The sequence below is a fragment of the Maniola hyperantus genome, chromosome 27 (genome assembly GCF_902806685.2).
Source record: "Maniola hyperantus chromosome 27, iAphHyp1.2, whole genome shotgun sequence".
In the NCBI taxonomy this organism is placed as follows: domain Eukaryota; kingdom Metazoa; phylum Arthropoda; class Insecta; order Lepidoptera; family Nymphalidae; genus Maniola; species Maniola hyperantus.
Window position 1 is genome coordinate 4062507 of NC_048562.1, and position 12617 is coordinate 4075123.

At 36.9% G+C, this 12617-nt stretch overlaps 2 protein-coding genes across 5 annotated transcripts in view; one reads left to right on the plus strand and one right to left on the minus strand.

Annotated features, from left to right (window-relative positions):
• ced-6 (PTB domain-containing adapter protein ced-6) overlaps positions 1-12617 on the plus strand; it is a 69855-nt gene that overhangs the window by 33834 nt on the left and 23404 nt on the right. The window contains exon 1 of one of the 4 annotated variants that reach the window (XM_069507949.1): positions 11538-11755. The exons of the other annotated variants lie outside the window; for them this stretch is intronic. The gene's annotated coding sequence lies outside the window, so the exon portion shown is untranslated. Of the gene's footprint in view, positions 1-11537; positions 11756-12617 lie in introns of those variants that run through there. 4 annotated transcript variants of the gene reach the window in all.
• On the minus strand, positions 1629-3672 carry LOC138404284 (uncharacterized). The gene has a single exon (XM_069507962.1). It carries the CDS (start codon positions 3516-3518, stop codon positions 1917-1919), a length of 1602 nt encoding a protein of 533 aa, XP_069364063.1. The 5' UTR covers positions 3519-3672; the 3' UTR covers positions 1629-1916.

Here is a 12617-nt window from a genome sequence, read left to right on the forward strand (position 1 = left end):
ACGACAGGTTGAGACGACAATCGGGGTATGAGGCGGGGAGGACGCACCGCACACAGCGCTTGCGCTTGCCCGCATTGGTTTAGCGCGGGGGCTAACCCGGTACGGGATAGCGCGGGAGACGTGCGGGTGTACGTGGCGTCGCCCCGATTGCCATCTCGGCCTGTCCCGTACTATAGTTTACATAATAATCATGTGTAGATTATTATGTAAGGGCCAAAATGATGACCGCACTTATTCAAGCCTTTACCGAATTCACCTTCAAAACCTACGTTCAAAAGTATTAAAATCAAATATTTGATAATTGACGACATACTTAATTAATTTTACACTTTACCTTCATAAAAATAAAGTTAATTTTGCAATAAGTGGATAGGCACATAGTTCAGTCAGTTTTGCAAGAACACAGTTATTGGCCTGCGGTTATAATACCGGTTATGTCCTAAAATAGAGATTTCCAATTTTGTTTAATAAGCTTAGATTGCTACAATGAGAAAATACCGACCGGTTTGAGAGATTACGGTTTTCTATTATTATGAATATTCAGTGATGCGTAAATATTTTTTTAACGTTGATCTTGGCAAATATATTTATATCCGGACCTTGAAGGGCCGAATTCCAGTTATTATCATAATAGGTAATATTAACCTCTTGTATTATTATTTATTACCTAATAATGTTCTAATCATAAACCAATGATACCTTCGTACGAAAATATTCTTACGTAGGTACCTTAGGTAGGTAATATTGTAATATTTTCATGGACATACATAATATTGAATATTTTAGAGCCCCAATAGCTCAACCGGTATAGGAGTGGACTGAAAGCCGAAAGGTCGACGGTTCAAATCCCGCCCGTTGCACTATTGTCGTACCTACTCCTAGCACAAGCCTGACGCTTAATTGGGGAGGAAAGGGGAATATTAGTCATTTAATATGGCTAATATTCTTTTAAAAAAAGAAAAGAAAAAAAATATGTATCAGTGAATGAATATGTATGTTCTATGTGTTACATAAGCAGAATGCGGAAGGGTCCGTTAGCCCAATTTCCAACGCATTATTATTTAGTAATCTCAAGAAAACTGCTATCATTCCTGTGTCCTATTCCTCATTCTGAGGGTAACAATCCTCACTAAAAAGTGATGACTGATGAGGAATATGATGCAGAGAAATACTTTTGAATTTATAAATGCTTTATTTAAAAAATTTAGAGCTACATTAAATAATAAGGAAATAAAATTGAATCAATTATTGAATTCACAATAGAATACAAAACCTGCACCATTATGCACCGGTCATAACCCTCAGTAATGAAGTCGGTAGGTATACGATATAGTGTGTTATCTATGTATACGATGCAGAAAAGACGGGAATATTTTTTGAATTTAAGAACTGTAATTAAGGAAATAAGATATCAAGGACTTCCTTTATATTGGAATCTAGACTTTAGAGAGGTTTTAGTATCGCTGCACTAGTCACAGTCCAGTGAAAGGTTGCCGAAAATATCTAGGTAGGTAGGTAGGTACAGATCGCGCGGCGAGAGTTTGGCTTTGACCTTCGGGTGGAGGGGATTACTGCGCATGGGTACTGTCACGCACACAATACTTTTCCTTTTTTATGTACCAGGTTGGATATTTGAGTGGGTCAAAATTCATGTACAGTGGTAATAATGCTAGAAAATAATACGAAATAGATAAACTTCTTCATTTATTAAAACTATTGATAGTTATTTTACTTATATAAAATGTTTATTTCCTTTTAAAGTTTACAGAGACAGCGATGAAAATTCTAAATAATTGTTTTTTAATAAAATTATTTATTCCAAGATACATGTAAAATTGGTACATACAAACAAAAGAAAACTTAAAATAATTATTAAATACAAAAGTTAACATTAAAAAAAAGTCTTAGCAGCAGTGCTATTCAGATTCTGAATCAGTTAAAGGTTTAACGCCTTCTATGAAATCACCGCATGGTCCAGTGGTGCTGCCGCGACACGAAATTGTGCAACGTCTTTTGCTTGTTGAGGGTCCGGGTTCAGGGCTTCCTCGGTTGCAGTTGTCATCATCATCATCTTCATAACCATCATCAGAATCATCGTCTTCGGAATTATCATCGACGCGAATTATAAATTGCTCGGTAAGTAAATCAACTACATGGTCACTCTTGACGTACTCTTCTTCTATATCTTTTACCTTTTTACATATTTTTCCCCATTCCTGGGCACCCATTAAGGATACTTTTTCTTTGATAAGTTTGGTACATTCTTGTAAATTCCATTTAACATTTTTGCTAGCTACATATTGTTTAATAGTAGCCCATGCCATTTCTATGGGGTTGAGGTCTGGATGGTAAGGCGGTAATCTCAATATGCTATGGTTTGCTTCTGCTAAAATTTGATCTATTGAAAAAGTTTTAAATCTTTCTTTATTAGCTTTTATCAAGTTGTACAATTGTGGCTTGAGCATTGTTGAATCATATTGTATGCCTTTATCAGTTAGCCAATTCTGCATATCGGCTTTTTTGGTATTGGAGGACGGTGCTAAATCCCATTGTTTATTGTGGTATGAAGCGTTGTCGACAACCACTACAGAATTGGGTGGTAGGTTGGGAATTAATTGTGTCCTAAGCCATTTTTCATAATTCTCGTAATTCATGTTGTCGTGATAGTCCCCTGTTTTGGTGCCGGCTTTAAAAGTTAATAAAGCATTTGGTATAAACCCAGCTTCAGATCCTGCGTGGACTATCACGACTCGTTGTCCTTTAGAAATGGGTTTTTTTAGTCCTTCCGTAGGGCCATCGCTCCAGGCTTTGGTTGTTGAGTGCGATGAATCTACGTAGGATTCATCTGTGTAAACAATGGGTCTTCCTTCTTGTCGATATTTTCTTATTTTACTTAAATATTCAATGCGTTGTAATCGGATATTCGATGTTTCTATTAGTAATTTACGGTTGTTTTCTGTTTTTTTCCAGCGAAATCCTAACTCCTTTATAATTACACGAAGACTTGTTTCTGACCCTTTAAAGTTTATATCTTCCTCAAGTTTCTTTTTTAGTTTCCCAATGGTGGGAAGTTCATTATTCGTCTTGTGAAAATTGTGTATACATCTTTTTATAATACCTTGGTCAAAATTATCAATATTCGTAACTGGTTTAGCTCTGGGACGTTTTTTTCCAGGTGTTCTGAAAGTAATTAGCAAATCGGAACTCTTGGCTTGATTTGCGATATTTTTTACAGTTCCAATTGAAGTCTTAGTGGCCTCCGATGTCCGTTTTTGAATTTTAGCTAATTTACTGACTACACAATTTAATTTAGAAACAGTTTCCGTTTTCATTACCTGCATAGTCTGTATAGTTTGGTTATTCTCCGACTGACTGAGTAAAGAAGCAACTTCCTCAATCTGACTTCGAATTTGCTTCAATGAATCGACACATTCGTCAGCTTCTTTCTTTAAAAAGCAATTCACGTCATATATCATTTTCCGTGCTTGCCTTTTTAAAACAATGTTTTTTTTACGCATTTTCAAATCACTTTTTAATATTTAACAAAAAAAACTTAACTGACAAACTTAAACAAACAAACTCAACAAATAATAACAATCGACAACAATAAACAATTAACGAAAATAGCAATTCACTTGTGAACGTGATTGTACAACACGAGTGCGCGGTACGTCGTATCTGGACTGGAGCAGTGGAGCGCCAATCAGAGCACCGCGTGCGCCTACACACCCGCCCCGCACCCCACTAATTGCCCGTTGATACCCAATTTCTGATTTCTGCGCAATAACGGTCAAAGCCAAACTCTCGCCGCGCGTACTGTATATTGTTTCAATCTGACTAATACTATAGCTCACAAGTTATTTAATTTTAATTAGGTATAGCTGCAACTTTCCGCGTGGGTTTGGGTTTTCAAAAATCCCGTGGAAACTGATTTTCCGGGATAAAAAGTAGCCTGTCACTCTCCACTTACCTTATTATCCTCTACCCTAAGGTTACCTGGAAGAGATCACTATTTTAGCGATTAGGCCGCCTATTGTACTAACAAACATCTTTGTTATATTTCTATTGCCGTGGTTTTGGTGTACAATAAAGAATATTTTACTTTACTTTTACTTTACTTTACCCTAGCAAAAAATTAAAAATTACGTCGATCCGTTGCTCCCTTGTTATTGAAGGACAAACCAACAAACAAACACACTTTTGCATTTATAATATTCATCATCATCATCATCATCATCAGCCTGTGGACGTCCACTGTTGGACATAGGCCTTCCCTAAAGAGCGCCACCACACCCGGTCCTCAGCCTTCCTCATCCAGCCACTTCCCGCCAGCCTCTTTATATCGTCGGTCCATCGTGCTGGAGGGCGTCCCACACTACGCTTGCTTAAACGCGGTCTCCACTCAAGGACTTTCCGGCTCCAACGGCCATCGCCTCTACGACAGGCATGACCTGCCCACTGCCACTTCAGCTTGCTAATAGTTTGGGCTATGGCTATATAGTTATTTATAATATTATGGGTATTGAATTCTTTGGTTCCAACTTACGACCATTCGATTGGCAGTCCATACGTCTTAGTACCGCTGAGTTGGTAGGACTATTTAAGTCTTCTTATGTGATCACCACGTGAATACTTGCTGAATATGTATTAGGAATAACAATCTCGGTTATAAAACACCTTAAAGGCATGGTCAAACAAAATGCGCAACGAAAATTTTTCAAATGCGGCAGAAGCTATGATAAAAAAAACTGTATGTTTAAACCTGCGCAGTGAATAACTTATCGATCAAGTCAAATAATTTATTCAAAGTATGCACCCTTTGTTGTACACTTTTTGATTGTTGGATTTGTAAGATGATGTAATGGTGATAATTATTTACAACTAAAACTACGAGGGTGCCAAACGCGCTCAGGTCAGGTAATATTTTGTCATTCGTCTCTGGTCTGATCTGGGTTTGAGCCACTCACAGTCTACCGGCACAGATGTACCACACTGCCGCGATTTAGAGTTCGTAACATATGACGTCTGCCAGTGTAGGTGAAGCGTTACAAGTTTCATACTGTCGTGAACTGTGACGCGGATGACACTGTCGCGTGCCGCTGCCGCTGTGCGTGCTGTGTGACCAAGGCTTTATGTGAATTGTATACTGGGTTCAAGTCTCGGAGAATTCCTCTAGTGTGAATCATCAAGTGACATGCATGAGGGGTTTTAGTTAGGTATGCAACTGCAAGTTACGAACAAGTTAAAGTCTAAAATAAGTTTCTATTTCTGTAGCTAGTATAAACAGCGAAGCTTTAATAAATACTTATATCAGTTTAGTTAGTAAGTAAATAAACTAACAGGGAAGTCAAATCTACTTCTGGCATGCTTCTGGAATTTAGTTTTTTTATTTATTTTTTGGTTTTTTTACACATATTTCTCCAAAAAAACTTACTAAAACTGAGAACTGAGCTTTTATAATTCAGAACTTAATAGATATAGGTAGGTTAGATCGTCCAAGAGGTAGGTACTTAATCATCATCATCATGATCGACCCATCGCCGGCTCACTACAGAGCATGGATCTCCTCTCAGAGTGAGAAGGGTTTTGGCCATAGTCTACCACGCTGGCCATGTGCGGATTGGTAGACTTCGCACACCTTTGAGAACATTATGAATAAGTCTCAGGCATGCAGGTTTCCCCACGATATTTTCCTTCACCGTTAAAGCAACTCCGAAAAGTTAGAGGTGCGTGCCCGGGATCGAACCCGCGACCTTCGATTAGAAGGCGGACGTCCTAACCACTAGGCTATCACAGCTATTTCAGTAGTTATTTGTTTTTTTGTTTAGTTAATTAGTGTTGAGAAGCTGTGATAGCCTAGTGGTTAGGACGTCCGCCTTCTAATCGGAGGTCGGGGGTTCGATCCCGGGCACGCACCTCTAACTTTTCGGAGTTATGTGCGTTTTAATTAATTAAATATCACTTGCTTTAACGGTGAAGGAAAACATCGTGAGGAAACCTGCATGCCTGAGAGTTCTCCATAATGTTCTCAAAGGTGTGTGAAGTCTACCAATCCGCACATGGCCAGCGTGGTAGACTATGGCCAAACCCTTCTCACTCTGAGAGGAGACCCGTGCTCTGTAGTGAGCCGGCGATGGGTTGATCATGATGATGGATATGGATATCAAAATCATTTCATCTTCGGAAATCAAACCTGCGATCCAGGGTGTGCCTGCTCACGATTCGACTAGTATTTTCAAACAATACTCGTATTTAAACTACAATCAATTTTCAACCCTATATCTATTTAATTTAAAGTACATTTTACATGACCAACTAACTTTTAGTATATAAATGCTGGCAAGCGATATTACATCTAAACTTCTAGGTATTAAGGGTTATTTTAGTTCGTGTTTTATTTTAGACCTTGTGAGTCATACTGACTTATATGGAATGTTTAGGAGATATGGAGTTGTATGACATTTCGTTGCATTTTGGGTTCGGTTATGAAATTCTGAAAGTCTGTACTAGAACCTTAAAGCTTTAGAAGCGTATGGGATTAGTTAGTTAGTTAGTTTTTACTTTTTTAGGGTTCTTTACTCGAAGGGTGCCAACGGGATCCTATTACTAAGCCTCCGCTGTCCGTCCGTCTGTCTGTCCGCTCGGGCTGTATCTCGTAAACCGAAGTAGGTAGAGGCTAGAGAGTTGATCACGGAATATGGTACTTATTTCTATTGTTGCTAAAACAACATATATTATAATATTGACAGACATTGTTTTAAACTATTGTACCTGCATTTTTTGACAAAACATTCATTCATTCATTCATTCAGTCATTCGTTCTTTCATTCATTCAATAAAAATCCAAAATAGGCGCCATGAAAAAAAAGTGTCAAGTATTTCTTATCCCATCATGTGCGAGTCGCACTTGACCGATTTTTGAGTTATTGCCTACCTTACCTAGCCAAAAAACGCGACAGGTCGAGAAGGCAATCAGGGTATGAGGCGGGGGGTTGCCCCGCACACCCGCACGTCACCCGCGCTATCCTGCGCCGGGTTATCGCGGAGGCTGTGTGTGTCTGCGGGGCGTCCCAACCCCGATTGCCATCTCGACCTGTCGCGTACTATATATAGATATATATATATAGTACCTACCTAAAGACTAGCCTAGCTACTAAAACGACAAAATATTAGTTTTTGTCAATTCTAAATTAAAACAAGCAAAAACATCCAAACGATTCTTCAAACGTTTTCCTTCCTCTTAGCACATAGACAAAAACATATATACTTACCTATCTGTAAATACATAACTACAACATGTACGCCACTCTAAATTGATCTCTACTTATTTATAAATAAGAGCTAAAATCAATAAAATTAAAATTAGATTTTTGTCTATTTTTTTTGCCGATTGTACATTGACCACGTCACAAAGTTCACATTGCTTCTGGGAATATTGTTTTTATTTGTGTTTTATTAATAGAAACTCAGCTAAAATTCCTTATGTACCTTACCTATATATTACTAGCAGTTGCCCGCGACTTCGTCCGCGTAAAATATCTGGTTTCTCATAAGATCTGAAATTTTCTCGCTGCAAAAGGCCTCACTTACCTACTCACTCAGTCTCACCTTAAAGCAACCCACTCAGAATACCTAAATGCCAATTTTCACGTCTCTAACTTAAAAAACATAGGTCTTTCATACAACCTTAGCTTAGACCCCCCTTTCACCCCCTTAGGGATGAAATTTAGTTAGATCCTTTTTTACCTGATACCTACCCCCTAGAAAGAACCTACGTTTCAAATTTCAAGTAAACTTTAAAAGTAGTTAAAACTTTTCTATAAAAACTTTTACCATCTAAGGGGGGAATTTCCCTAGTTGACTTATAAATCTAAATGTCGATTTTCATGTCCCTGACTTCAAAAACATAGGAGTTTCATACAACCTTCGACCCCCCCTTTCATACTCTTTTAGGGGGGGATTTTTCAAAACCGTTTCTTAGCTGACACCTACGTCCTAGAAAGAACCTACCTTCCAAATTTGAAGTTTGTAGGCTTTATAGTTTCTGAGATTTCGTGATTAGTCAGTCAGTCAGTGAGTGAGTGGTATTTCGCTTTTATATTATATTTAGATTTACTGTATGCACTGTGTGTGTATGCAGATTATAACATGGGGTTATTCAAGGAGCGGACCAACAAATGCCTAAAAGGCCGGCAACGCATCGGCGGCTCCTCTAGTGCTGCAAATGTTCATGGGCGGCGGTAATCACTTAACATCAGGTGACCCGCCTGCTCTTTTGCTCGCTATATCTATAAAAAAAATGCACAGCTGTTCATAATATAATAACAATATGACCAAAATTCATAAATAATTAAGGTACATTTAACTTCTAAACTAAAAATAGAGTTTAGGGTTGTGTAAAGTAATTATAATTTTTAAAATTGTATCGATAATAACAATAAAGCTATAAGAATACTTAATACATTTTAATTTTAAATTTGTATCTATAAATCCAAAGTAACCATAAAAACGAATCCTAAAAAGAAACAGATACTATAGGTACGTATTCACTAACAGGATTTTATAATTAGAACTAGCTTATGTGCTCGCGACTTCGTCTGCGTGGCCTACACAAATTTCAAACCCCTATTTCACCCCCTTAGGTGTTGAATTTTCAAAAATCCTTTCTTAGTGGATGCCTACGTCCAGTAGTTTGAGCTGTGCGTTGATAGATCAGTCAGTCAGCCACCTTTTCCTTTTATATATTTAGATTTTGTTAAATAAACTTTTATATAGGTATTGTATTCTAAATATAGTATGATATTACAAATAGGAAATGTCATCTAAACCACCATAACGGGACAGGGTGCCCAGAACGTAACCTCTATATTGCTGACTGAGGTATCGGTCCCCCGTGAATTCCGCGAGACGGGATGGCAGGACCTTAAAAAAAGATCTAAGTAGCATCCTCGCCCCAAAGGTTGTAATGTGATTTCATAACTTTTATTAAATAAAAGTCACGAAGTCACATTAGGTACAACTTAATTTTTGAAGTAGTACTTTACAAACCAAGTATTTTATCAAGATATTTTTATGTGTCCACATTTTTCTTGCAATCTGCGCAGTTGAATGATAGGTCATTAACATAGCGGCGTTTTATATTCATAAAACTGTTTTTATAATAGAATTTTAAAAACATACCGATCGAGATGAATATATTATAAATAGTATAAGTACATAAATATATGAAATTTGAATATTATTAAAGTTATTGTTCCTATATTTTAGGTGAGTAGGTATAGTTTTCAAATAAAAAACTTCTCAAAGTCACAAAATTTGAATCCTACCTACTATGAACTGCACAAATTTTTTCCGCGATTTTTCGCTTCTCGCTTTCTCACAAAATCTTTTCTGATGTTATAGTATACTAGCTGATGCCCGCCACTTCGTGGATTTAGGTTTTTAAAAATCCCGGAAAATCCAGAGACCAAATACCTACTAAATTGTTATAAATTAATAAATTAAGCTTGTATACCTACATCGAGTAATGTCATAGATAAATCAAATCTGGGTTTGGCCACTTTTGGTACAGTAGTTTCTGCTTATCACTAGTTTTTCCTGCCAGAGGATAGCTCGGCAAACAACCCAGTCTCCACTCTCCTTGCGTGCAGGCGTTATGCGAGCGTCGAAACATCGATTATCGATGAATCCCGACAACGGCGCAAAGTCAAATAAGGGTTATGTTAGCCATCTATGTTTGTAAGTTTATGGTCCCTTGTCAAAGTCAATGTCAAATTATATATTCAGAATAGGTAACATGTTACGCTTACTGATGGTCAAAATTGTTAATTTGTAAGATGATATAGTGGTGATAATTAATTACGTACTTACGTAATACGTAAGTACCTTACAAACTAGATTCCCAAATTTTTTTTAATTTCTACACACCACCAGAAGGAAAATAACAATACGAAAACAGAAATCACATGCAGAAGTAGGATACAAAAGGCGGCCTTATCACTTATAAGCGATCTCTTCTAGGCAATTTTAGCATTAGGAAAATAGGTAAGTATGCTTTTTCGCATAACTCACGAACTCAAGATAAACTAGCCGCGACCGAGGCCTCCTAAACCAAATTTAAGCTCTTACTTTCGCACATGATTGCGTCATTGATTAAACGTTAAATAATAGTGAACTGTCGATAGTTTTCCCACGGCCTTGTGTTATTCGGTGTGATTATATCTCTGTAATTTTTGTTTTTATTGACAAATATTTTATTTATTGTATGGAAATTAGAAACGTTTATAGAAATATTAGCTTATTCCCGCGACTTCATCTGCGTGGACTACACAAATTTCAAACCCCTATTTTACCCCCTAAGGGGTTGAGTTTTTAAAAATCCGCTGTGCCAGATCCTTCTTTCCACGCACATGCAAACTGTGGAACCAACTCCCATCGGCGGTGTTCCCACTAGATTACAACATGGGGTTATTCAAGGGGCGGACCAACAAATTCCTAAAAGGCCGGCAACGCATCGGCGGTTCCTCTGGTGCTGCAAATGTTCATGGGCGGCGGTAATCACTTAACATCAGGTGACCTGCCTGCTCGTTTGCTCGCTATCTCTATTTTAAAAAATCCTTTCTTAGCGGATGTCTACGTTATAATAGCTATTTGTATGCCAAACAGCCCAATCCGTCCAGTAGTTTGAGCTGTGCGTTGATAGATCAGTCAGTCAGTCAGTCAGTCACCTTTTCCTTTTATATATATAATATAGACTAGCTGATTGGCCCCTGGTTCGCACTGATTACCCATAAAATACTTACATAGGTAGGTACTAACTACTAATATTATAAATGCGAAAGTGCGTCTGTCTTCTGCCTTTTACCTTTTCACGGTGTATCCGTTTCACCAATTTCTTTCTTTCTTTCAATTTTGTCCAAATTTGGTACCTACAGAGATAGCTTCTGAGAGACGAACATAGGCTGCTTTTTATCCCAAACCCAAAAAATCAAAGAGTTTCAACGGGATTTTAAAATAATTATAACACTTGAAATATTGACGAAAATAAAAACAAAATAACAACACACTAAAAATTGATCAAAACTGTAGGTATTGGACTTGAATACAACATTGCTCCCAAAATATGAAATAACGTGCAAGGCTTATTAACTATTGCTTAAATCGAACTTAAAACCTTTAAGGTCGGTTTCACATCTACTAGGTAGTAGGTTCACAGTTCACACCTATTAAGTAGCGCCAGCTTTAAACAAATATGCCCAATGCCCATGGTTCTTTGTAAATAAACCCGTTCTAAATTTTCCTTTAAAAACCTTAACCTATATTTTTATTATTCCACCAAAACATTAATAAATATTTAAACATATTGACATAACGCAAAACCGCCAATCTTTGGTTACCACTAAAATAATGGGCATAATTTATCGATATGCCAAACATGGTACGTCACTAACCCGTTTCAAGTGTGAATGAACGTTTGCATCAGTGTGTCTACCGCTGCCGTATCAGTCCGTACTAAGTACGAAACTTGTGTACGTTTCAATTTCAAAACGTCACAACTCTTGCAACCATCATAGAAACTTCCACCTTGCTCCTTTTTAATAAAGTCGTTTTAGAATCACTGTATCGAGATATTTTACCGCGTGTTAGTCTTAAACAAATTTAAACTGTGTTTAGTAAGTTTTAAGGTCGTTTTTTCAGTGGTGTTAAATTCATAGAACGTGCTTGCGGATGAACTGCGCTTCGAATTAGTGCAAAGGTAAACTCTCTTTGGTAATGTTATCCTGGTATATTCTTAGGATATTACTAGAATAGAATTATAGACTTGTAAATAAATAGGAAATGAATAAAATATAATGTTTGTAGGTTCGGATTTATTTATATTATGACTCATGAATATGATATCCTTGTTTCTTGCTGGTTCTTCTCGGTAGGAACGGCATTCCGAACCAGTGGTAAATTAAACCTGACTATTCATAAGCACTTTTAAAAAGTTTACATGAATAAAAAAACATTCTATTCTAAAAAAAAAAACATTCTATTCTATTCTATTCTTGTCCTTTTTGTCCTGTTTATGAACGCAATGAATGCCAAATATCAAAATATTTCGACTTTAAACCAAGACTAGGTATTTAGATCAATTTTTAGGGTTCCGTACCTCAAAAGGTAAAACGGAACCCTTATAGGATCACTTTGTTGTCTTTCTGTCTGTGGAAGAATAATCTTACGCGCAATTTAGGTCAATTTTTTGATGAAAAACAAACATAATATGTGGTATAGAATATAAGTAGATGTACCTACTTGTAATAAATATAAATGTTTGTAAAAATATTTTTTTACAAACAAAACAATACGATTTTGCAAATCCTGATTTTTTGTCATTGGGGGTGGCGAAACACGGCTGAGATTTTATGATAGAGCTTAAATATGATATTAAGAGTGGGTACCTTCGTACAAAAAAATATATAAAATACCTTACGTAGAGAAAAATATACTTAATATTATGATATTTTATAACTCCATAATAATATGATTGTTGTACCACGCACAGACCTTGAAATATTCGTGATAGTATCTATTGCTATTAATTGATAATTACATTTACACATTGTGACATGCGG